Source organism: Cyrtonyx montezumae, unplaced genomic scaffold, assembly GCF_038088225.1.
Source record: "Cyrtonyx montezumae isolate F1298 unplaced genomic scaffold, pur_monq_1.0 scaffold_10, whole genome shotgun sequence".
In the NCBI taxonomy this organism is placed as follows: Eukaryota; Metazoa; Chordata; class Aves; order Galliformes; family Odontophoridae; genus Cyrtonyx; species Cyrtonyx montezumae.
The window spans coordinates 31,097,523-31,124,183 of record NW_027071826.1 but is presented as its reverse complement, the minus strand read 5'-3'; the positions used below and the strand labels follow the sequence as shown (position 1 = coordinate 31,124,183).

The following is a 26,661-nucleotide window of genomic DNA, read 5'->3' as shown; positions in this document are numbered from 1 at the left end:
TTGAACATGCTCTTTGCAAGCATTCCATGATGCTTTCCAGCCCTTGAGTTCCCTAGCAAGACAGGAGGAGTTAACTGAGCAGGAAAGCAGGGAAGGTATATAGCTTAAAATATAGGAGAGCAAGGTTGAACAGTACGCACATACCAAGACATGTACAGTGTGCAATCATATTCCCCCGCATTGGGCTGTACTGTCAAAGGGTAATAGGCTCAACTATACTTAAATGAGTAAAACTAAGTCCCTTCCTTTCAAAGTCAATATTTTGCTCCCTGCACACTTGCAGCTCCACTGCATCCCACTACACAGACTCCCCATACTATTGCAGTGACAGATAATCTCCAAACACAAAATACTTCTCTGGGAGAAAGCAAGACTGAAAGCTCTGTTGTACCCAGCAGATGATCATCTGTGGGCTTTTTCCAAAATCCGTTACTTTCTATTACAAAATTTAATTGGCAACAAAAGCAGCTGAGGCAGGAGGATGGAAGGAGATTAAGACCAGGCTAACATTCCTAACTCTGGACTGAAAATGGGAGCTTATAAACCACTGGGAGCCAATTCCAGGATGAAAGAGCACTGATGGACAAGAAATTACTAGCAGAAGTAACAGAGCAGAAAAAAAAACCAGCTTCCACTCCCAGCACACAAGGAATACATGCTGTCAGGTTGTCCACAGTACTGCAAGTTATAAGTTTCTAAGTCTTGAAATTATTTTGCAAGGATTTATGCCGTGCTTGGTGCTGCTGCTGAATGAAGGAGGGATGTAAAGAAATATCAGTACTGACCTTGCCAGTCAACGCCCAGGAGAGCACTAACGATGCCCACCAAGGTGCCCAGGGGATGTAATGATGGAAAGTGGCAACAGTTTAACAGACAAAGTAAAACTCACGATTCTTCTTGCCTCCTCTGCTTCCATTTCTCAGTCTCCTTTTGTCGTTCCTAGAGGCTATCTATTGTAAAGCTAAAAGCTCTAACTGTGGAACATGGCTTGAATCAAAGAGGATTACTCTAATGAAACTGTAAAAAGGATTGTGTATTTGTTTCCTTATTCTCCCTTTCCCGTAGGGAAAGAGTCAAGAAGCTAACAAAAAAAATAAGCTGCATTCAGACTAAACAAAAGGTTACTGCGCAGTCCAAATTCATTACAAAGAATGCATAATTCCTCTACAGCTAAAACTGAAGCTATCTTGCCATTACAGAGCCAGTTTCTTTCTCTCCTCCCTCTGGCTAAGTTGTGTATAAAAAATTATTCTGAACACAACTTTTCTGAAGATGTTGGGATAAATCATTTAGGAGGTTTAAAAATCAACTCCCTTCATTCTTCATTGACTTTCAAAAGATTCTCCCATTACACGATCCCTCTCATATCTTTAATTAGGCTAGAATTTCCATAGGAGCATAAAGAGAATTCAGTATCCAACTTCAATTGAATTGCAATAGGAGCTGGGCATTAACTTCCCCATACTGTTTGAAAGTGTCAATCTTTATTAAAACATGGCTCAACTTCAGAACACCCTGGAGATGTGCTGAGCTTTACTTGCCTGCTTCCAACTGCTCAACTACAGCATGAAAGGGAACCTTGGGGGCAATTTTCTGAAGTACCTTTTAGGGCTATTACATGGGAAATAATTGGCAGCTTACAATGAAGGCACACAGCTGCTGAGTTACATGATAAGGGTAGCTGTCAGAAGCTGCTCTTTTAACCTAAAACTCCACAGGGCATTCATATTTTTCCTGATGATGTAACAAGCTACAGTGAGCACATTTTGGCAATTAAAATTTATTCCTGAATTGGCAAAGACTAAAGATAGTTTCTCAGATTGGGTAGAGAGAGGCTATTCTAGTTTATTTTATTTGGTCTATTCTAGTTTAGGCCCCACGTGATAGGAATATGTCTGACTTACAAAATAGAATAAAATGTACTGAACTCTTTTTTTTTAAATAATATATGCTGCTTCTATTATATAGGTTTTATGCATGAACTATTTCAACTATGCATCTTTTCAAAAAGGATACAAAGCACTGTTTGATAAACCTATTTCCTACGAGCATTCCCTTGATTAATTTGAAAACATACAGTAACAAGATGTGCCTTGGAGATTATGTAATAAACTTAAGAATGAATTTTACCAGAGATTTTCTGTTTCAAAAGTTTAAATGAAGTCTATTTGGCTATTTTGTTGTAATATAAACCAGGGCCATGACGAAGGGAAGTTCTCTTCTCATTTACATTATTGTAAAGCAAGAGTAACTCAATTAAAATCAATAGCTTTGAACTTGCTTAAACAAGACAAGACCTATAAGGGATTACAAGGTTGTTTTAAGCATGCCCAATTAAAAAAAAAAGAAAAAAAGAAAAAAAAGCCTTATCAGGTTTTACTTACACTGCCTGAAGCGACAAGCAAGTTGTACTACCTCACTTTGCTGCTACTAGATTGTTTTGGTGTGTTTCAAGTGTAAAGCATGCAGTTCAGCACAGCCTTATGTAGAGTTTTAAATGCTGATCTCTAGCATTTCTCCTTAGGTTACTCCTTTCCCTCCAAAGAAAATGTAGTAACACATTCACTCCAGCATATATAGGTAAAGTCTTGAAGACACTCAGCAAATGCAGGCAGTTTTCATTCCAAATATTCAGGTTCAGGCTGAAAGCTGCAGGAACAGCCAGTCCAATCTTCTGTACATCACATGCACACGCTGTGAATCAGTTTACATTTAAGACCAGAACTTGGATTTGACTAAAGTATTTCTGAAAGGTTATCAAGCCCCAAAGGAAGCCTTGGAGAGAGAGAACCCATCACCACCCTCATTTCTTCATTCTGCCCTACGAATAGCCTTACTTTAAAGAAATGTTGATCAGAAGTTGGTTTACATTCAGCTGATCATGTTCTTCCCTGTTAGACTAAAGAGCCTGTAGAGTTTTTGTCCCTACGGACACACTCAGATTATGTATGTAATCTTCTTTCAATCCTTTTTTCATTTTTCTAATTTCCCATGGAAGCCTGAACTCCGTAAGACTTACACTCTTGGGCTTTTTCAGCCCTTGAAAACTTTGGCAAGGCTATTCTCCATGTGCTGTTTCCCCTTTTAATGTTGATACCAAAGGTGTATATTGTATGACAGTTTCATCTCCCTGCTGTCACAGAGAAATGGAAATAACCCCCCTTCCCTAAAACTGCTCACCGCTTTCCTGATGATAAATATTCACTTTTTTCCACACTCCCACATTGCAATCTTGTATCCGCAGCTCAATCCATTTCAGTAACTGTTTTGGGTACTGCCCCATTTCAGTCTCTACGCTGGAATCACAGAATCACAGAATTGCAGGGGTTGGAAGGGACCTCTAGAAATCAATGAGTACAACCCCCCTGACAAAGCAGCTCCCTAGACTAGGTTGCACAGGTAAGCGAGGCCTTACATTCAGTCCACCTACACCCAAAGTGCTCACTTTGTATTTAGAACACACAGGACAATACATGGGGCCAACTGGCATGGGAAAAACAGCTTGCTTGTATTGAGTTTGCCTGGCTTCTGCAACAGGCATAAACTTTGCTGACAGTAGCTTAAAAAAAATACTTTATTGGCTTCATTCATTCAGCCTCTAAAAGGGTCCAAAAAGACAAAATGGGGAACACTTTGAAGATAGAGGTAGGATACAGAGGAAGCCATCATAAAGACGGAGAAGAGCCTGCAAGAGAAGAGCCTCGCAAATACAAGTGTCTCAGCTGACATTAAGCTAAACCAGATCTCGAGCTTTTCTTTCCAACATCACCTTCTCAACAAACCTGGGTGAAGGAGGTACAGGATAAGCACTGTCATAAATTAAGTATTCTGTTTGTTGTTAAAGCTGGAAAGGCATTTGTTAGCCCGGTGAATAAGATACCCATAAAAAAGAGCTTTCATTTCTAATGCCAGAGTGAAGTCAGGTCACCCAGCAAAATTTCAGATGTTCCTGAAGAGAGGACTCTGGACATTTTCCCCTTTGGGAAACTTGGAAAGCAGAACTCATTGCACAGAAACTGCTTTCCAGCTTCCCAGCTCTGCAAACTCATACCAAATGAAAGCTGTACTGATTAAATTGTTAAATTCCTTGAAATAATTTTGTTTTTGTTTTTTCTCTTTTCCAAAATAAATGGTCCCATGGTGGCACGGTGGGATGGAAAAGCTTGATGTAGGCTCTTTGGGGTATGCACTTACCCTAACTGATGCACGCGGAAGTTTATGCCAGAGTAATTTCCTGAATTTAATCACGGCTGTGAGCACGCAGAATATTTGGGTGGCAGGAGTCCTTTGCCTTACAAAGGACAGACTGCTAAAAGATTTCTTTTTCCCCTTTCAACTGGGCTGCTGACACTGCAGCTGAAAATAAATCAATGTGGCGACTGTGAAGAGCTGGGCAGTGAAAAATTCTGCCAGAAAAGCTTCTATTCAAAGCTGAGAAATACACAAAGCTTGGGGAACATTAGGAAGCAAGCCTGCTGGGTTTATAGAAGAGCAGTGGGGGCATATATATCTCTGGTCTCTACAATATTGGTTTATATTAAGCTTTATTTTAAGAGTGATGATTACATTGGCTGGGTTTCAGTCTCTGTGCCAAAGATGCCAAATAAATATCAAATACTCTCCAGGGCTTCCTGCCACCCCCACCCACAGCATTTGAACCATGCAAATTATACAGAATTGACATTGGAATGCTTATGGCTGGGAGAGAACAACGTATTTCCCATCCTTGGGGCATTTTTCATCCTGTTTATATGAGTACAGACATGCTAGGAATATACTGCTAATTCGAAGGGTTGCAGACTATTCCATGTGCAGGCATTCAGCAGCCGGCCTCATTTGCAAGGTCCAAACACAAAGTTAAAAACATATGGATTCACAAGCAATCCATCCAGCAACCAAGAGGCACAAAGGTGCCACCCAGGAAGTCTTTGTCTTGAGAATTTAAAGATGGCATTGCTTCCTTAAGCATTCTGAAAGAGGGAAGCAAGGTATCAACATTATTTGCTGGAAGCAAAATGCACAAAGGCACCCCCATTTCCACATCTGGATTAACGTGAGCACATTATTTGCTGAGGCATCCTTGCCTGGTAGGCTAGCACTGTCCTCTTTTATAGTCAGAACCACAGAAGCCTTGCCTAGTCACGGCAACACAGCAATTCCCTTAAACTCAGCAAAGTCCATTCCCAGTGCTCTATCCTGCCTGGCATGTTGCAGCACTGCAGCTGCTGCACTAAGGGGATTTCCTACCATCAAACAGGAGGGGGAGACAAGATCTCAGCTTTTCTCCAGTTCCCCAGAAAAGCACACTTCTGCCCACCTTTCAAAAGGCCTAACCTGCTGCTCCTTCCAAGAGGGGTGAAGAGGCAGCTGGTCAGAGGGGAGGGTCATGAAAAACAGCTTCTCTCCTCATCCACAGGCTGGCTTCAGCCCCACAGCAAAACCACAGCACTTGTCCTGCCAAGAATTCTGTTCACATTCTTCACTCCCTGTGGTAGCCAGTAGGCCACACGGTCTCCTTCAATCCATTTGCATTTTATTAGGTCTTTTCATACATCAGGGGACAAAAGAACAAGACACTTCCTCCCACTGAGCTCTCATTTCACACTTCAAATGGGCTATACTAACCTTTATGGTGAAACAGCTGCCAGGGAGGAGGGGTGGGAGCAGGCATGCCAGATTAGGAGGACAAGACAGAGCAGCCTCTGATGGTGCAGCACCAGCTCCTCTCCCAGCAATCCAGATGAACGGGAATCGGCTCAGAGCACCAGCCTCCCTCCCACCCCCACCTCACTGGCATCCAAAGCTCTGCAATCACCTTGGTGGGTTCAGCTCGAGTGCTTTCCAGACTCACCTTCCTCCCCCAGTAGGTGCTGCTGAGTTAATAGCCTGTACCATGTCCGTAGTGAGAGCATCGAGTAAGCTGGTGATAAATTCAACTTTCTTTCCATCCGGGCAGCCTGCAGAAAGAAAAGAGGAGGTTTAATGCAAGAACACACAAGACTGGTCTCCCAGCCCAGTGCAGCAAGGACTAGTCAGAACCTCCTCTGTTTGTAACATTGTAGACATCATTGGAGGAAAGGCAGAAGAATTCCTCAGTGGGTTTCTCCGCATGGCAATTTGTCCTGCAGCTTTGTCCAGCACACACACGGTCACCAACAATATCTGGCAGGAAGATCATGTGGTTGACTTTCCAGCCTCTCCCAGTTCCCTACCAGCATAACCACAGGGATGTGCTGGAAGCGCCTGGCAGACAGAGTTCCCATGGTAACACTTGTACAGGAGTCTAAAAAACAATTCATTACCTCCTGGGTCATCTTCCCCTGAAAACAAGGCTGTTCTGAGGTTCTAACTGACAGCTTAAAGCTTCTTAAAGCATGGGCCAAAGCGACTGCTGCTGTTTGTACCTCCCTCTCCAGGCACAGAGCACCGCCTGCCAGGAGCTACCACAATAGCTCAGTTCTTTGCGATTCCAGACTGCCTGGGAAATAGTCTGACCAAGTCATTACATGGCAATAGCCTCCAGTCACTGCTGATCTGGACAGGAATTGGACAAAGCGGGCTGAAGACAAGCTTGGTAACTATTTCCATGACTTAGTCCTGAGACCATCCAGTTACCCACCATTATAACTACAGAATGATGAAGTCTCCTGTCAGTCTCATGACAGAGCTGAGACATAAATCTCCATCTCCTTACCTTTATGAGGCAAGCTATGCAGTTTTATTGCTTTTAAAAGAAGCAAAAGCGTGCTGTATTTAACACCATGTTAATACTGTAACAATTGCTCTAGCCTACCAAGGCACAAATACACTTAACCTCTACTGATCACCTCCAAAGCCACTGTCCAAAACCTACCAGCTTCCATTCCATTGTTTTCTCCGATGTGACACTGAAGCCATCACCACCTTCTTACTCTCCTCTTCTCCAAAACCTCTATTCACTACCAATTATCCATGTAGGAGAGCAGACACCAGAAAACAGTATTGCCTTAGTAACAAGTAGCAATGTCAACACTTTCTGCTTTTCCCAGACAAGCAGAGAAGCACATGTACCCCAACGCAGCAGCAGAAACCTACTGTAATCCCTTGACAGCTGAAAGCAGCTTGCAAATTGATCTGACAAAACTCCCTCCTTTGCAGCATTACAGGCTCTGTTCTCTGCAACAGCTAACCAACAGTCTCTAGCCTGTCTCCATATTACACGCATTACACACACGTACACCCCTCAGCACTTGTTTGGCACGTGGTCCAGAAAATGTCAGCATTGTAATGGGTAAGCTGCTATGGCAGCCAGAGGAGACCACTCACTTAAAGGAGCTTTTTGTTGCAGTAATGAGAAGGTTGAAAAACCATTTGCTAGAAGTCATCTCCCTGGGGCCTCAGCATCTCACCGTCCGCAGGAATTAGCAGCTTGCCATTTGCTGTGTGCAAGCAACACGTTCCTTCCTTCTTCTGGCTCTAGTGTGAGCTGCCTGACATAGCTTGTGAAGAGGTTATGTGTAGGTGCACACAGATTCACGCTCTTATCTCTCCCAGTTTGGCCTGTGCTGGATCACACAGGAGAAAGATGCTACTGCCTGCAGCACTGAAGGTCTGGAGGGTGGAAAACTCTAGAAAAGGGATAAGGCAAAGAACCTCCCTCAAAGAAGTGAATGCAAATGAAAAGATGTCTCAAATGAAAACAGGGATTCTTCCAAAGATTCAGTTTTGGTAAGAAAGAGAAAAGGTAAAAGAAAACATCTTTTCTCATTCCCTACAGTTCTGACTCACCAGCGAAGCTTTATATTCAAGAGTAGCTAATCAAACAAACCTCAAGTCTGCATCAAAAGACCACAGAGCAGACAAACCAGGATACATAACTCCTCTGTCCCATCTCCTACCCTCTCCATAGACAACAGTATTCCTAGTGACAGGAATCATCAGGGATGGGAACCATACATCCAAGCACAGAGCTAAATGTTTACTCAAGTACAAAAAAATGGCTTGAGCTGATAAGAGTACTCTCCTGGAGTATGATGCTACAGAGCATCCTACATATGCCCTCTTAGGCCTCAAGTAGTTCCTATCCCCTCTTCCAGTTGCAGCTGCAGTGCAGAAGAATGAAGAAGAAGCCATTCTGTCTCCCTGGAAGATCAGAAAGAAATCCTTAGGAGTCCAAACGCAAAGGATTTTCACTGAGTTCTGGGGAGACAGAGAGGAAATGCAAGTAGGGGCAGAAAAGCAAAGGGAAAAGAGGAGGGAGATGAAAGGAAGTAAGGTTTTCCTGTTATACAGTGATTTTCTAAGGAAATGAGCCTTAATGCAATCATTTAGCTGACTTGCTAAATGGGGGTAATCCCTCACCCCCCAGAGTAATACTTGAACCAACTGGCCAATTTCATTCAAATGTAAGAGGAAGGCAGATAAGAAATTTCTACACGCCTTGTGAAAATGAGCAGCTGCATAGTAGAGAGCCATGCTGGAGTCAGAGCTGCTAAGCACAGAGCAATGAAGCCCGAGGTCAGGAACCGGTAGGAGAATTAGGAGGTGCCAAAGGCAAATCTGGAACAAATCTCATTTCCTTTACTAACTTGTTCCGAGACAACCCACTTTATGTCAGCCATAGGAAGGGTCAGAAAGAAGTGAATTAGTTCCATTGCTACCAGCTCTTTCTGTGGAGTTCCTAGTCTCTACTGCTCCCTCACTGTGCAAACAACTGACTGTAGCTTCTGTTTTTGGGAGTCATTCCGCACACAGGAGCACAACGACTCATCTCTCAGTGAAGGCCCTTCCCTTTGTACCTGACAAAGGCAGAGGGAAGTTAAAAACAGAGCATGTATATAAGATATTTTTAAGAGCTGCTCAGACATCTATGCCCCACACCTCCTCATAGCAGAAACAAAGTAAGCAAATAGGAAATTATGGCTTCTCATGGTGTTAAGAGAGGAAAGATGAACAGAAAACAAGCAGCAATGGGAGATAAAGTGAGTCTCAGGCAGAAAGTGAGGGACCCAGTCCAGCCAGGTAAGCAGTCAGCATTAGGTAAGTGACCTTAGTGAACCAAGAATACTGTTACGCAGTATGAGGGAGCCAGCTGATCTACTGACAATTGCCATCTGTGTCCTCCATCATTGCTCAGCACACCATCAAGCTACTAAAAAGCCCTACTACACAGGAAGAATCCTGCCTTGGCCAGGCTTTGAGGAAAGGTTTTGAATGTTGAGATCATTCTTCAGCCCAGGTACATCCAGGCATCCTGGTATTTTTTTTCCCAACAATTCTATCTCAGCTGTGTTTCCAAGGAAAGACAGACAGGCAATAAAGCAGCCTCCCCAGGTACTCCCAGGCTCTTCCAGTTATCCAAAATAAAACAGAGTAAAATCCATGGTAAAATAAGTACAGTAAGGGAAATCCCCTCAACAATCTCCCCCCTTGAGAGTCCCGAGGTGAGATAAACAGAGATGGGCTCTCATTCTTCACCAACCTGGAAGTTCTCTGTCCTTGAATGGATCATCAATCTCTGTACTTTTTGATCTGGCATCACTTTCACACACTGGAGTCTCATACCTGAAAAAGAAGAGTAGAAGATGCTAAACTGTGTGATATGGCTTTAGTGTCATCAAATGGTTGCTAAGGGGTCACCTTATCTGCTCACTGCAGGGGAAAAAAATAAACCTGCAGCAGCTTCTGCCACTCATAACACGGGCCTATATTTTGAGCAGAGGACTGGTTCAGGCTACCACCAAAAAGCTGCAAGACAAAAAAAAAAGGCTGTTTTATATAATACTTAGCTGAGAGAAAAGCAGTTACTGTGTACCAGCTCCTACAGATAACATTCAATATGGCACATCACATTGATAGCTCTAGGGAAGGTAGCTCAGAGCACTCTGCTCAAGAAGCACTAACTTATCTGGTATAGCAATACTATTTTTCACGTTTTATCTCCCTGAGGCAGGCACCTCTCCAGGCATACAGCTCTTACCGAGTGGAAGTACCAGGCAGGGGGCGTCCAGTGTCCACCAGGACACACCAGCAGTATCCGGTGGACTGGTGGCATTGCACAGGTTTGTAGAGCCCTCCTGGAGCACACTCAGGGATGACAATCCCCTCGCGGGGGTTCTGCCTGGCCTCCTCCAGTGCACTCTGTCTTTCCTGGTCGCAGGAGTGAACTTTCTCTGGAAGACAGAATGGAGATGGAGGGGTATAGAGAAAAAACATCAAATCAGGATCACCTTCCTCAGCTCAGCAGGTCAGGGATATCGTCCACAGCAGCACATTAGTGTGCTTTCTGCACAGTAAACACCAGTAAGCTTTCACCCTAGAGAATGAGAGATTTCAGAGCTAAGAACTTCTAACTACAATCAGAGATGATATTACAAGATTCTAGATTCTAGACATTGTTTGATGCATGTCCAGAAAGCCAGGAAGAGCAAGAAAACTTTTTCTGTTCACCTGGACTTTGGAAGAGATCTATCAGTTAATAATAGTTCACTATTACTGCACTCCTTGGGCAAGCTTCTCACAAGTGATATTTTCTCATACTTAGAGGTCATCACTTGTTTGATTTTCAGTTACACAAAGGTGCCAATAGCCATGCCCTGCTCCCACCACCTCTTTATCCAGAATGCACTGCACTATTCTATGTCATTTAGTGTCCTTACAGTATGTGCCTAAGAGGAAAAGAAAGCTATACTTTAACACCACTTTGTCAAGTACAAAGGATAATATTCCATGGGACATTACAATCTATTTATCTCAACAGCCAGAAGTTCTCAATAAGAAATCTTGAAACATTCTTGTCCTTTTAGGAGAAGGAAAACAACTTCAGCTTTGGAAAGCAGAGAAGATATCTGAGAGAGGAGAAAAGCATGCAAGTAGGAGAAAAAGCAATCAGTGCTGATGATCACAGGATTAAAACACACGAAGTCTAGCATAAAAAAATAAAAATTAGAAAGAAAAGACAACTGCTGAGTTTTCTTGTTAAGACAGTGATGAAAGCCAGAAATGGTAACAGCTCTGTCCTTCCCCAGCTGTCTTCTCCCCTTGTGGTTTGCTCTGATTTTTCTCTTTTTTTTAATTTGAAATAAGCCAATGTCAGGAACTACCTCCTGCTCTCAAAACACAAAATGCTTCAGCAGTGCCAAGCAGTGATGCCAGGGGTTCATCCCAAACCTGCAGTTCTTCTCCTGCATTACCTAAATGTCCTAACCCAGGACAGGCTCAGCACAGACCCAGCAATACTTGCTGCCTCCCTGTATTTGGCCTGCCTTCCTACACCTTATCAGTTCCATCTTACATTCCGGTGGCAAACACCTGGCCAGGCAGAAGATGTCCCACACCAAATGGCAGCAGTTCTGCACAGCACCACACAAGCACAGCGTGCTCTGGGTACCAAACTGAACTCTAGCAGCTAACACAAGGAGCCTTAAAGACCCAGAGTGGTTTCCTTCTCTCCTCAGTGTTTTAGGGATATAAAGGGCACCTCAACTCCGTCGCACACAAATCCACACAACCGAAACACAGACTAAAAACTTATAAGTGACGGCAAGTCTGACTCAAGCAGAGAGAAACTTGATCAGGAAGGAGCAGGAGGGGGATAAAGTCAACAAAAACTGAAAGAGAGCTCAAGCCTCAGCTGATATTTAAGCTGACTTCATTTTGCTGACAGATTTCACATCTGAAAAAAAGGCACCGTGACTGTTCCCAAGCTGCGCCTGGACAGAGAACTCATTGAGCAGAGGGCTGCAGGCTCCCCAGCAAAGCACTCACGGCACAGGGCCCCGCGCCTGCGGGCTGCCTGATGGCAATTTGCACCTTGGTCCACTGCTGAGGAGGAGCGTTTGCGCAGCCAGAACTCTCTGCTTGTCATCGTTTTACATAATAAGCAAAACAAAACAAAAACATCTCCCACCGAACAGATCCAGATTCCAGGAATTCTTCTATCTAAATCTCAAAACTTCCCGAGTGTGCACAGTCAAGCTAAGATCTCTCAAGTCCTTTGACTCTTGCACAACTAGCACTAAAAATGTCTCTGGATAAAAATATCAAAGTTTTGCTTGCATGAGTTGGGACAAAATGCGTCACCTTTGTTGAAATGAATAAAGTAAAAGGAAAGAAGTCTCTTTTAATGAATTAGTACCTTATAATATATATATGTATTTCCAGTGAAGTAAGTAAATTATAATAGATGTATAAACTTAAATACACAATGCTTTTACTATTCCATAAAAATGGCAAGAATTTGTCTGCGTGTATTAAGAGAAGTGCGTGGGAATGGAAATCATGGCATTATCTACCAGAATACAGAACCAACTGCCAGCCACTCCTTTCTGAAATGTGTCCGAAGGCTAAAAGCAAAGCAGCTTGCCAGCTTTGTTCAGCTGACTTCAAACAGATAAAACAATGCAAAGCCCACCACTGTCACCAGTTTTCAGCAGTCCATCTCTAGCGATCATACCACCACAAGTGAAGTAGCAGAGAGATCAGATTTTTCTCTGTGCTAGCATGCATATGGAAGTAGTCAATATGAAAGTTCCACCTATTCCACCACTCTCTGAAGAACATAAAACAGCCACGCTATGGCAAACCAAGGGCCCAACTTGTCACCTTCTCATCTACAATTGTGGCCAAAAGCAGGCACTTAGAGGATAACAGAAAAACAGGACAAGCGTATAGTTATTTCCTCCGTATGTTCTTCCAGTCTCAAGCATTATGTGGATCAAACTTGAAGAGAGGCACTTTGCACTCAGAAAGTAGCTATAATTTTTTGCTTCCACCAGCTTGCCACATCCCTCCTCATAAACTTTTACTATGACACCCCGCAGCTAGTTTTTGGCTCAGCTGCACAGTGTGTGTGGAACACAGCACATACTTTGGTGCGATCTAAACCTGGCTCCAACCAGTTTTGTTTGCCGATCCTGGTTCTTCTGAAGGATGAGACAGTGAGCAATCAGTTTGCAGTCTCTCCCTCCCTGCCTCTCACTACTTTATGGATTCCTGCTTCATCTCTTTTACATGTTGAAGGGTCCCAGCTGACCCAGTTGCTCCTTCTCTGAACCTGTTCCAGATCTACTCTATCCTCTCTAAGCTAGAGGGGATCAAAACAGCAAATACAGTGACATTAAACGGTGGCTCTGACAACAGCCTTGTGGAAAGTTCCTTTGGTGCCATATGTCTAAGAGGCAGAAGACAGAATTAACTAGCACTAGCCTCTGGAGAGGCTCCTTCCTCCAAGCTATCACTCTAACAGCACTTAATTCTCTTAAAAACAAACATGAGTATTAATAGCAAGAGTATATTCCAACAGCCAGCAAAATCAGCTGGGAAATCCATACCATCAGCTTCCCCAGCATGGGACCTGGCATGAAACACATGCATTGTCACCCTAAAGACAGCCTCACTGGTAATAAGGGAACCATCAAATGCTACCCTGGCTCCAGCACACTGAAGTCAGCCCATTCCAGTCAGACTGCTTACTGGAAACTTTGTTGTTGCCAAGGCCAAGTTTACGGAGGATATGGAAAGCCTATGGCCAAGCTAGGTTTAATGCCAGGTGTGAAATTAAACTGCCATCTCACAAAGCAGCATATCTTCACTGTATGTGCAGGGTACTTAAAAGCCCTGTTTGAGTTAATGGGGGTTGCAAGTACAGAAAAATACAGAGAAAAGGCTTTCTTTCCCTACGTTAAACAGAGAGAGGAATGTTTAAGACAGCAAGTCAGAGAGGGACAAACAGCCTTTCTAGTATCAACAGTAACATTACGTTTTTTTTTTCTTAAGGCACTGTCACATTCCCTTTTTTCCCATCGTCCCTGCTTTGACTTATGACAGCCATTGGCCAAGCAATTGAGTAGCACTACAGAATCTTTCAGTGACGGCAAATCCACGTTACAACAAATCCAATGAAAGTGAAAAAAAAAAAAGATGGGATACACGCACACACAAAAGAGAGAATCACTGGCAGAAATAACAATTTTTCTTTAACTGTTCAGCTCTAAAATGCTAATTTTCTGTTGCTTCTTACTCTTGACTGCTTCCAACACTCCCTAAAACATGCTTAGAAGTAGCATCTCTGAAGCCACGAGCTATTGCAGGAAAGCAGAGCTTGGACATCTGCAGTTGCAGTTATTGACACATCCATTTTCTCCCAGTAATGGTCTTCAGAGAAATACGTGGTCAGATACATAAAGAGGTCTCACATGCCTGGTCCCTGAAGAACACACATTCAACCACACATCTAGTGTCTGCACAATAAAAATAAAAGTGATGGATGAGTTAAGGGACTCATCTGACTTGTCTAATAAACGAGATGCTTATTAAAGAGATGGAGTATTTGTTTACCTTACAGAGTTAGAAGGGAGGGTGTCTAGCAGTATCAAAACAAAGGCTTGTGCTTGACAGCTCTCATGCTCAGCCTGCAGGGCTGGCTGCAGCTGATGCATTGCTCCAGGTCCAGGCAGCCCCCAGCTTCCTGAGCTCATTGCTGGCAGAGGCAAAAGACGCTACACTGATCCCAGGGCTGCAAGATGCCGGAGGTGGTCAGGATGGGACACAAGGAACATTCACCATTCAACCACAGTTCATTATTTTGAATATTGCTTATAATTTTTTGAATATTGCTATTCTGTACTCAATTTATTATGATTAAAAAATAAAAAATACAAAAATAAAAGGAGAATAGCTATGACACTGAAACCAACCACCCTGGAGAGATCCCTACATCATCCTCAGGAGACAGCAGTCCTCCTTCCATCTGAGGCAAAACAGAGGGTGCAATCTCTCTCCATGCTTCTCCACAGCCCTAATGAACCTACGTGAATAGTCTAACTCAGAGCTGCTGGCTACTCCACAAACAGGGCAGATTTGCTTCCCTTTTCCTCTCTCTCTTCTTTTGACCAGAAATTCCATTTGGACCGGAGAAACTTTTCCCATGGAGTTCCCACAAAAAGCTTCAGTTTTAATGAACAAGCATTCATCAGAAGGGGAGGAAAAGGTCTTTTACTGAAAGATTCTTGACCAGCCCCCATTGTTAGTACTGCAGTAGAGACCTGACTTCAAAATACGGCTTCAAAAAAAATCACACGCATATCTCTCCCAAATTTCTTTTGTTCAACTTTGAGTCACTCCCTCATCAGGAACTAGTGCAGCACAGAATAAAAGGCTGCAGTAGAGATATCTAGTGCCAAGTTCCTACTCACATCCTGTACCAAAAGCGAGGACTAAGTGTCTTTTTGCATCTGTTTTCCTCCCGGTGAAAGAAAGCATTTGCCAGTCTCTCAGGGAAGCTTAATTCAAATTGGGTTGATTTTTATTTTGGATTAGCTTGTTGTTGCATTGCTCCGGTGGAGGAGTCTTGAATGGTTTATTTTAGCATATCCTCTGTACCAGAACTGAAGTGCATTCACGCTGCATAAGCTAGCTCTAACATAAACAGGACTTGAAGCCACTCTAGAACAGGTGCCTCAGCCCAAATATGGAGCATACAGAAGCCGCAGGCAGAAAGCAGTCTCACTCCTAAGGGAAAGTTCAGCACATGTTATAAACAGCAGCCCAAATCTGCATCCCTTCCACTCTGGAAGGGAAAGAGAATTGGAAAAGCCTTTGGTACACACATTCACAAGGGCTGGAAGAACTACCATAGAAAGGTAATGAACAGGCACCAGCTGCCTGTCCCCAAAGCAGGGATATGGGTGGAGGAAGAGAAACAACCCCTTCTGTGTTTACTACGAGCACAATGCCAGCTGAACAAACACAGCTCACGGGGACAGCATAAATCTCTCCTCACCTCTGTTAGTCATCAGTACTGCTACCCACTCCACCCTGTTCTGTCTGGGATTGTGGTCTTTCCAGGGTATTCTGGCTCATGTAAAATTAAAGAAAAAAACAAACCTTGCAGGTGCTTCAATATTGCACCAGTTTAGCAGTCCTTGCTTTACCTTGGTCCTCACTCAACTTCATTTCTCAAGGCATAAACTACAGAAGAAACAGAGGTTATTACTTGTTCCAGTGCTGAACAAGTACAATGTGAAGTTTCAACAGGTGGCTTATAATTTTAAAAATGCATTGTTCCAAGTGGCTCGTTAAACTTAAGCTATTCAGGAACACACCCCATCCCTGCCATTTTCATTCTGCTCAAAGCAGTAAAGCTGCCCTGAACTCCCTCCAGCGTAATGTGATGAGAAGTCTATTCATATCTAACCCAAGCTTGAAATTATGAGTGTTATGGTTTTATGATTTTAAGCTAATGCTCCTGGGCTAGTGGTTAGGAGCCGGGGCTCTTACCGCCGTGACCTGGGTTCGATTCCCAGATGAGAATACCCAGCATGCAGCTGGAGCATTAGCTCCTTAACTCCCAATATACCACATGATGTTATGATGTGGAATATCAATAATACAACAAAAATCATAAAACCATAACAATGAGGAAGGGCTTTAGGAGTTGAAGCCTGTGCCACAGATCAGAGTGAACTTGCTGAAGATACAAGCTGCCCTTAAATGGACAACACGTGCGGAATCTGTGGGCACTGCATACTGTCCAGGTAGGAAGGGAGCGTGCTCCAGAGTTTCCAAACCACACACGATTAAAGCTCAATTCATGGCAGCTGAAAGCTACCTGTCCCAGCAACCCTCAACTCAACTCTCTTTGAGGCAGGGCTTGGACTCTTACAACCATCCTGTCTGTCAGGCAGCCAGTCCCACAGCCCTAGCTCTAGAACTATACACACAAGCAGAAGAATGGAAGAAAGAAGACAGTACTGTTTTTTATGGCTATAGTACACGGTCCTGGCAAAAAAAAACAAAAAAAAAAACCCACAAGCTCCAGGAGGATTAAGCTCTCTCTGAATCAGTTTTTCTGTACTGAAAAGGATCATCAGATGTGTCTTGCAGCAAACTGTTCTAAGTGATCAGTTTGGCCTGTGGAACACGGCATCCATTTTGCAGATGAAAATTCAGGAAAGAATTCACAGCAGTCTTGACAAATGGTTTGCAATCGGTATGATCACAACTTACAAATACACAGCGTAACAACCCACAGACAGAAATCCAATGCATGGAAAGGAAATTACTGACAAGATAGTAACACTTGAAAAAATATGGTCAGGAGTTTAGGTAGACCACAAAAAAAAAAAAAAGTCTTCAACTTCGTGGTGTTGCAAACAACACAATTAGTTATGGGATGTAGTGATGGGCCTCATATATGAGAAATAGGCACTGATGCCTTACGAGCCTTTAAATCAGTGCAGTGTCCAGCTCTGGGCAGTGCCCTTGGAGAGAGGTGCATCATTTGGCAAGAGTGCAGAAGAGAGCAAAGGGAACAGGCAGAGGTCTAGGAAACTTGATCTATGAGAAAATGCTGAAAGAATTTCATTTGTTTAGTCTAGGGATGACATTCAGACTTCTGAGACTTAAAAGCTGTTATATTTATAAAGAAAAAAAGAGATGGTCGTAGATCATTTTTTTCTTCCCTATGGGTATTTCAAGTAGCAGACAGTTTACTTAGAGAAGGGAGATTTAGGTTTGATATAAATACACCCCAGCAATTAACAATTTGCTCATTGGAAGAGCCAGAGGAATTGCTGCCCCTGTTTCAGGCACAGGTAGTACACAGCTGCAGTTAGCTGGATATGATCCTGAGCTGAACTGAAGCAGAAAACTTCTTCAGGTCTTTTCTGCTCTCCTCACATGGGCTGATAAACTCCAGCAGATCCTATATAAGTGAGGCATCCTCTTTGCAAACACAGCCAGAAGTCTTCAAGGGATTTGAGCTGGTTTAAGTTTCCAGACTTTGGGATCTGATCTTCCTAATGTATCTGGCTGCCACAGACACTAAGACAACTGTAGCTGTGCAGCACCTTCGTGGCAACAGCTTCTAGCATGAGCAGAGAAAGGCAACAAAACAGAGCACTATTCAGTTCTTTACATCAGGACAGTTCCTTAGCAGTAGAAATGCTTTTCACCTCAGATGCTGCTTTTGTGACTTTGTGAGGAAGCTACTCAGAGTCCATGGTTTTCCTCTTGCAACTCCAATTTTTCATTTCACATAGCTTCTAAGCACTGCTAGCTTGTGGCATACCTAACTTTGAGATAAGCCACCTGTCTTTGAACGCGGTCATTCATTTTCCCTATTATCCTTTCTTGCTGCACTCTTTCCATACTGAGAAAAGCTTTTCAATAAAATGAGAAGCCATAGGTGTTTCCACTGGAGCCTTAACACTACTGGGAAACTATTTTTCACTTCCACACCTGTTTTTAATAGTACTTGGAACAAGTACCATGGCAATTCTTGGAGAGTTTGCCTACCTCTGCTGGCTGGACTATATGAGCACAGCATTTTTACAGTATTGTAAGTGTATAATTAATTATAGGACACCAAACAGAAAGCTTTTGAAAATTGTCACAGGCAGGTAAGAAATATTTCAGACTGGTCTACCTAATTAGAGTACCATTCCTCTTTTATGCTACTGCTAGAGTGTAGGAGAGGGGAAAGAAGGAGGCAAGTTAGCAGTGTGATTAGTCTCTTCGTGTAATGACAGATCAGCTTCTTCCAGAAGCATTTAGCACTTGATTAGGAGGTAAAGGGAATTGCCTCTGACAGGAGCACTAGCTGTCACTGCTGGACAGTGTCTTGAGCCAGGTCGTTTCTGGGCAAAATGGTTAGGGTTTAGAAACTCAATGACAATAGCATATGGAACTCAGATATTTGACAATGAAACAACTCTCACCACATCTTTGTCAGCAGATAGCTCCTTTCCACAATCTGGGTTGAAAGGCAAGGGAAAGACTACAGGGTGATACTATCTCTGAAGTCAGTATTTCTCCCAGAACAATTCTGCTGAATTGCAGCTTTAAAAAGCCTTATGCCATGCAAACTGCAGGTCTCAACTGTAGAGAGATCTACTGCAGCTTTGCACTGTCAGAGCCTGTTCAGTGAGAACAAGATGAGGTGGGAGAATGATGATATCAGCAGGATCATGTTTCCCTGCATTACAACTGATGAAACCAGAGAAATGCTCTTCCATTCACATGCCAACTTTACACATCTTCCTCTCTCACGTGCTCCAAGAGATTGAAGGCTGCCTTGCTTTTTAAACACAGTCCCATCTTTTGCCTGGCTGTGAGGGTAGGTTCTTTGCAAATCCTTTCCTGACTCTTCAGAGACAACCCTTGGGATATTCTACCAGGAGACTTTTCCCACTACTTACATGCCTTTCAAAAGCCTGAAAACACACAGCTAGGACATCTCTGAGTTGTACCACAAGCACACTCACCGATCCCCACTGACCACTTTATTTTGGTGGTCTGGAAAAATGCAAAATTGTGAGGATTGCAAAAAGAAAAGGAAGATGAGGATAGCAGCTTTTATTCACCCTCTCCATACAGAAATATACACAGCACTCTTACAACATAGTTCATAGTTCTGTTAACATGAGGCTGTTGAAAGAGAATACAGCTGGCATTTACCTCAGATGTTCTGCACAAGCCCTGCTGATAGTCCTGCAGGACCTTGCACACTTCCCATCTTCCCTTCATCTACTCGCTCTATCTCTAAGGTCCACTGAAGTCTAGAATATCATTTTTTCCATCCTAAAGTGACAAGAAAAGGAAGCTTTCACTGAATAGATAGGGATCTCCAGTGGTTCTGGTACACAGCTCTGTGCTTTCCTAGCATTGTGCTCTATTAGGTGATATCTGCAGCCTCCCTGTACAGTGCTAGGGGCAGCAGACACTTTTGGAGATGCTGTTCCATGTACCACTGAACCAATTTTTCTTTCAGTTGGCTTCTTGCAAACCACTTGGGTCCTCAATTTCATAACTGCCAAACCCTAGCAGAGCTTTTGGTTTTAGGAAAGGCCTAGTAAATTTACGCTTTTCCAAAGTGAACATGGGAGCTCAGAACCAGCCATTATTACCACCTCTCCTTATCTGTGGCTCCTCAGAAATACTATAATCTTTCCCTTGAAGTTGGCAGGAACATTCCAAGAAAGACGAGAAGGTGCATCAGTACGTGTAGTCTATCAGCAGGCGTCGGCATATGCTCAAATGGATGCCTGAAGCGTAGATTTAAGCACAAGTCTGCACTGAGCTGTGTTATTATATACAGTGAGGAACTCACTTCAGCAAATGAATGTAATTCCTTCACTATGAATCAGCTCCTACTAAAAAGCAAAACAAACTCCATAAAGTTGACCTCTCCTCTCTCCACTTGTCACTATAGGTTCAGGCAGTGCGTGGTGTTGCTGTCTATTTCCTTTCCTTTTCCCCTCAAAAATTTTATCAGATTAACCTTAAATGTAGCTGTTGGGTTTTTTTGCTTATTTTTTTTTTCCTTTTACCTTGGCTTACATCTTTGACACCTACTGCCCCCTCCTACTGCTCCCTGTCCACTCTCCTTAACTGGCAGCTGTAGTAGTCATGACTCCATGTCTAGAGTAATTTGTTTTCTTTCTTTGGGGGATAGGGAGGGGGGAGTGAGTGAATTCTTTGGGAATGATTTATCACATAGCACTCTGGGGGAGCTTCATTTATTTGCCTAGCTGCATATGGTTTAACACCTATGGTTGCATGCTGCTTATTATACAATGTTATTTTTCCCACTTGTATACTTTGCACCTTTTCATAGAGCAGATTAACTGGTCCCCAGTGGCATGTTATTTATGACATTGTTTGCTGGCTGTCTGGGAAGGGTCCTGGTCCTGCTCTCCACTACCTACTGCCTTCTTCACCACACCTGTCTCACTGAGACTGTGGGAGAATCACATTCAGGTATGACATATCAGACTTCCTTAGAATTTCCAAGAGGGAGGAAAAGACAAAGATCCCCCAACACAGCCATAAAGACCAGTGGTTGAACCACAGATGAAGCAGGAAGGGGGGATAGAGCAAGGGAAACACAATACAGCACATTATGTCTTCCAAGGAAGCACCAACTCGGCAGAGAAAAGCACAGCAATTTGCAGTGCAAACTGAAAGGAATTAGTATGTTTTTGTGTAATATTAAATATCAGCTTCTCCTGATCTTGCTTCACTTCCAGAAACTAAATTAAAATGAATTCCTAAACAAAACCAAACACCTGCCTGTTCACAAACAAACCAACAAAACTCTCTTTAAAAGGAAGGAGGAGAGAGGAATACCAACAAGGTTTTAAGATGAATATTTCTGACTGGTGGGACAGTAAAGTGACAGGTTTTAGCCCAATAGCATGAACCTGCAGACAGTAGAAAACTCAAAATCTTTCCAACTCATGGTTCCCTTTCATGAACTCTTGTTCCAAGCAACGTATCTGACAACTACAGGAAAGTTCAACAGACATTGCTCTCCTAGGTGTTAAGTCCAGAGCAGAAGCAGTTACCAAAATGTTCAGCAAGAAGGGTTGCAGTCTACATTAGGATGCCACCCCCACACTCCAAAATGCTCCCGTTTCAATGTCACTGAAACATTATATTCAGATGTCACTAGTCCACATTTGTGCCATTCTACCTCCCTTTCTCAATCTGTTCTCTGCTGAAGTGAGATCACCTTTTGATTCCTCCACTTGGTAGCCTAACAGTAAACAGCCACAGATTGTGGAGAAGAGCCTACAATCCTGTGACAGACATTTAGATAGTAACAGTAACACAATGGCACGGAGAGACAGTAAGATTGGAATTAACACAACAACTAACAACCATTTTAGTAGAAGCGGAAAGTAGGAGGAAAGTAGGGGGAGGAGAAGCACAATCCCATGGACTCGCATGTTTTTAAATAATGAGGTGGGGAGTGCAGTGTGCCAAGACAGGACAGCTAAGGAATGTGACTGAGAAGACAGAAAAGGATAAGCACAGGTGAGAAACTGCCCCCTTTGAAACAGTGCTTTGCTTTCAAGAGTCTCATCTGAATCCACCTCCAACTCCCTGGTCTCTGTGCTGTTCCAAGTTTCCAAGGCACAAGGAAATTTGTTTCAACTCCAAATAACAATACATTCAATATGAATGGCTACAGACTCCTCATTCTGGAAAACAATATGGGAGTTCAAGCTCCTTAGGTTTAGTCCTCACTACTAAGTGAAAAGCCTACTAACAAATAAAACAAAATTTTGCCTATTCTTGGCTATTTTTGGTGTCACTTCCACTTTCCTTTTTAAGGGCAAATCAGTAGATTCTGCCTTGTTGTATGTTGGTTGGCCTCACTTGACAACCTGACGCAGGAGGAACTGCACTAGTTCTCAAAATAAGCGGCTTAAAAGCATACTCCTTGTCAACGTATGGAATCCTAGAGAGATACCATGTGCCTATGGAAACATGAGTATACTTCCCCTGTGAGCAACAACTACCCCTGATCATTAGGAAAGTCATGCAGCAAAATGGCATCACTTCCTAGATGAGAACTGGAGGGAGCTATTGTGGGGTGCTGGGTAGGTTTTCTCACTTTTTGTTTTCCTCTCCTGCACGTGGGAAAAAAAAAAGTCAAGACAAAGCAGACAAATCACACAGAACCTGAGTCCTGATAATACATCTGGTATAACCACATTTCACCTCACTGTGCATACCTTTGGAGATAAACTACATTGTCGTACCATGCATAGGCTCCCTTTGGCATGGCCAGGTATGTTTGCTGCTTTTTCTTGCAGCAGTATGTACAGACATACAGCTTTCAAACTACTTCTCTCTTTTATAAACTTTAAAGATTGGACACCACATGAATTCAATTGAAAAAAAAAAAAACATTGGAAGGTGAATACCACCATTCTTGTTTTCAAAGCTCCTTTATACTTACAACCCTGTCTACTAAGAGCTCCAACCAACAGAAAGCTCTATCATCACTGGATAGCTGTCACATAAGATGCTTGAATGTTGCCTGAGTGCCAGAGCTGAACAGAATAGGCTATGTGGAGTTGGCTCCCATTCAACAAGCAGGATTTTGAAATAAACAGCTACTTTTTTTTTTTTTTAAACTTGACACACACACTATCCTGTCTTCAGCCGCTAACCTTAATGTATTACTCATTCTTCCTCTTCAATAACGTCATGTTCAAAACCCCTGTGACTACAGAATATTTACTTGAGGCTGCTACTGCTGGTTTCTCTAGAGCTGTTTATTTTTCCATGCATGAGCTCATTACATCACTCTGTGGTTTTCTTAAAGGTTGTCACGGTAAGCTGGATATAGGCTCGAGTCTCTTGCTAATCAAAACCAAATCACTAAGTAGCATAAATGGATAAATGGATATCATAAATGATAACCCAATCCTAGAAATGAAGAACAACCATGGATTCTTCAGTGGAGATGGGGTGCTCCCAAACAAGCTGACATCAGATTTATATTCTTATAAGTAAGATCCACTATCAAGCACTTCCCTAGAGTAAGAAGTATTTAAAAAAATAAATCATTTGGATTGTTCTAGGCTGGAGTATACTGGAAGGAGGAGGCAGTACAAGTCTGAAAAAGTAAAAGTAGAATGAAAAGGCAATCCTACCCATGCTGATGAAGGAATAGCCATTGCAAAAATCCCATCTGTATCCCTTCCTGTCCTGCCAATATTAAAAATAAATGACACATCACAAAGGTGAGTGCTAAACAACAGGCTTAGTTTGGGGGTTGTGTGTGTGCACATTTAGAAAAGGTGGAAATCAATTCAAACCAAACAAACATCAAAATATTTTTATCATCGTGCCACAGCAAACAAAATATTTTGTGTTGATCTAGATGTTCCCTTTACCTTAAAGAAAAAAAACAAAACACAAAAACTGAATTATGGGTTTTTAAGATTCACAAAAAAAAAATATCAAAAGGCTTAGTTGTAAGTGTAGAAAAACACAATTTTTCTTTAGCTTAACAGTCTAGATGTTACAGCATGTTCACATTTTGATTCCTGCCTCTGGACAAGAGTATTTCAACCTGTAACTCACCCCAGTGAGAAAGAGATCTAGTCATCGTTTGGAAGGTGGACTGAGATAGAAGAACTAGCAATCTCTCCTAGCAATGTTGTTCTGCCTAACACAGAAAAATTCACTGGCAAAACACCTGGAGACGCATGGTATCTCGGTCAAGTACTCTAATCAACAGGAAAGAGTAATTCTGATTTTCCTAATCCCTAGCTTAATTGTATTTACACATACCACACAAAACATAAATGCTTCAAAACAAAGACTGCTTCAGAAGAACCTCTCCTGTTCACCCACACTAAATGGAAAGTAGAACACTCGGATTTCTGAAACAGCTCTTGTGAGATACAGAATGCACGTGTAATATGGGCATTTTGTTTTAGGAGGAAGCAGAGGTGTCACTAGTTCTGCAGTGTTCATCAGTCTGCTGGCTGGTTCATTCTGATGGGATGCAGGAAATTCTGACTCAAATTGCTTTCAGTTCTGCTATTTCAGTAGCAAGAAAGTATCCTACCCATCCCTACTACCAAGATGGATACAACAAATTCTGCAAATCTTCCCAACTTCCTCACTCCCATCAGGTACACAGCCACACAGACGTCAAGATGTTAATAGATGCAAAGCCCAGACACAGGACAAGGCCCAAAGCCTTGCTGAGAAGAGCTATTAACAACAATGTTGGAAGTACTGCTATCTGTTCACTCTTAATTGTCCTAAAGAAAGGACTGAAGAGAACATTGCCAGTTCCTTAGCCTTTTCTTCCTTGCTCCTCTTTTTCTCCTAATACATACTGTGGAACTCACCACTCTAGCTAAAGGCAGCTAAAAATCTCTCTAAAATGGATAGTTTGGCAATTGGCTTACTCAAAGCTTTATTCTAGAAGCCTTCACTTCAACATTAACCAGAAAGAGAATGATAGCAAATTATGGGCTATTTGTCTCAATATAGCAATTCTTACATTCTCCTCTCAGTCAGTATAGTGATGGCACTAGCTTTCCAAGATGTTCAATGGTAGTGCTGATCAGAAATCAGAAGTGTGTTGAGCATTAGTATTTCAAGCTGTTAAGGAACAAAAGCAGTTAAAAACTTCCCCTAATTTTGAATGTCCATTCCACAACAGCTGATCATCATCTTCATCCAAGAGAGATTTGAAGATATTTGAAAAAACATTCTAAATCATAATCCATCTTACTGGCCCTTTGCTGTTCAATCCCACCAACCCTTTTGTCTTTTCACATACAGGGTCAAGAATGAAAGGTACCAAACAGGGGACTAGGCTTAGCTGGCTGAAAGAAAGTAAAATAGCTCACATCTCCTATCAGCTACACCATAGTACCATTTTGATGAGGCAGCATTTCTTGATATCAATAACTCATTGTAAAAAACTGAGATGACTGCATGGCCTGGTGTGGAAACTTGGGTCTAAAACTGGCAGCTCAGACTCTTAACGAGTGCCTGTTAGGGCCACAAGAAAGGCTGAGTCAGATGAACCACACATCTCCTTTTAGCATGCTATAGAAACCACCTGTTATGGAAATCTTGAATTTTCCAGAAGACCACTTATTTTTGATTTGTAGCTTGTACCCACAATAATCTTGTTTGAATACCAGAAATTACATCATAACTAATTGGAAAAAAAATGTGGAAAATGGGTAAGCTCACAAAAGGAACTCTTCACATACAGAACTCCAGCTCACATGAGGCAGCTTCCTGAGGAAACACTTGAACAACATGAAAGGTAGCCTACTTCAGCTCTGCCAGGCCAAAGGGTGGGAGACAGGCTCTTGAGTACAGAACACTCCCAACTCTTGAGTCAGGTTGTAGCCTATCAGAACTCAGATCTGGGAAATCTTATTTTCATCACAGCTACCAGGTTTGTAAAAATGGACCCCCAAGATATGTACGACCCATTATATAGGATTTTCATATTAAATTGTCACCTTCAATTGCACTGTGAATAAAATGGTTGCGCAGATAGCTGGCAAACACAAGCTGCTTTTGCTCTTCAGTGAAAAACCTCCCTAGAGAAGACTGTTAACTCTCCTACATCATCTGAAACTTTTGGATGATTCTCACTGGCAAGTGAGAATCTGACTACCCTACTGCAAAGATGGTTAGGAGATGAGGCACAGAACACTTTCTAAAACTGGGGTCTGGGCAACACTGGGTCCCCTCCTGCAAAGAACTCTTCTCCATGCTGCAGCAAGACAACCATGGTCTAGCCCTGCTTTCACCCTACAGTGGGGAAGGAGCACTAGGAGCGTAAAGGAATTGTAGATGGTCAATGAAAGCTCTCTGGCTTATTCAGAAGTACCATGTGATCAGCTACTGCAAGCCAGCACAGTTTAACTGTTCTGGGGACTGAAATTTTCCAATAATTGTTGGAATTGGAAATTGTTAATCTTGTAAAATACATGCAATAGCAGCAGCTTGTACTGAAACCTCAGAGCAAACTCATGGCATCTTAAGGCAATTTTCTTTATGTACCTTTTACCTTCTCACATTCTTCCACATCAGTTAAAACATATCAGGCAGAAACCATAGTTACCCTCATTCTCCTACTTAACTCTCCTTCATGTTTCTTGTAATTTCAGATACTTCATACAGTTAATTCATACAGTTAAGTTCTCATTTCCAATCTCAAGTTTTACAGCTTAGCTTCATATCTTTGCTAGTCCCCTCTTTTCCCTTTCACATTCATACCTTTATTCTGTTGTTTTTTTCTTCAGTCTTCTATCATCCCTTCTACTGCCCATATAAATTCAACATTTATGCCCAGACATAAGTAACTTACTTTCTCTTGTGAAATAATTCAACAATTAC

At 42.5% G+C, this 26,661-nt stretch overlaps 1 protein-coding gene across 4 annotated transcripts in view; it reads right to left on the bottom strand.

The window, feature by feature from the left end:
- Nucleotides 1-26,661, bottom strand: part of SMOC1 (SPARC related modular calcium binding 1) — a 119,494-nt gene that overhangs the window by 11,958 nt on the left and 80,875 nt on the right. For all 4 annotated transcript variants that reach the window (XM_065754635.1, XM_065754618.1, XM_065754609.1 and 1 more), the window contains exons 8-10: nucleotides 9,959-10,151; nucleotides 9,461-9,543; nucleotides 5,852-5,957 (exon numbers count right to left, since the gene is read on the bottom strand). In XM_065754635.1, coding sequence (XP_065610707.1) covers nucleotides 5,852-5,957; nucleotides 9,461-9,543; nucleotides 9,959-10,151 — 382 coding nt within the window. The remainder of the gene's footprint in view (nucleotides 1-5,851; nucleotides 5,958-9,460; nucleotides 9,544-9,958; nucleotides 10,152-26,661) is intronic.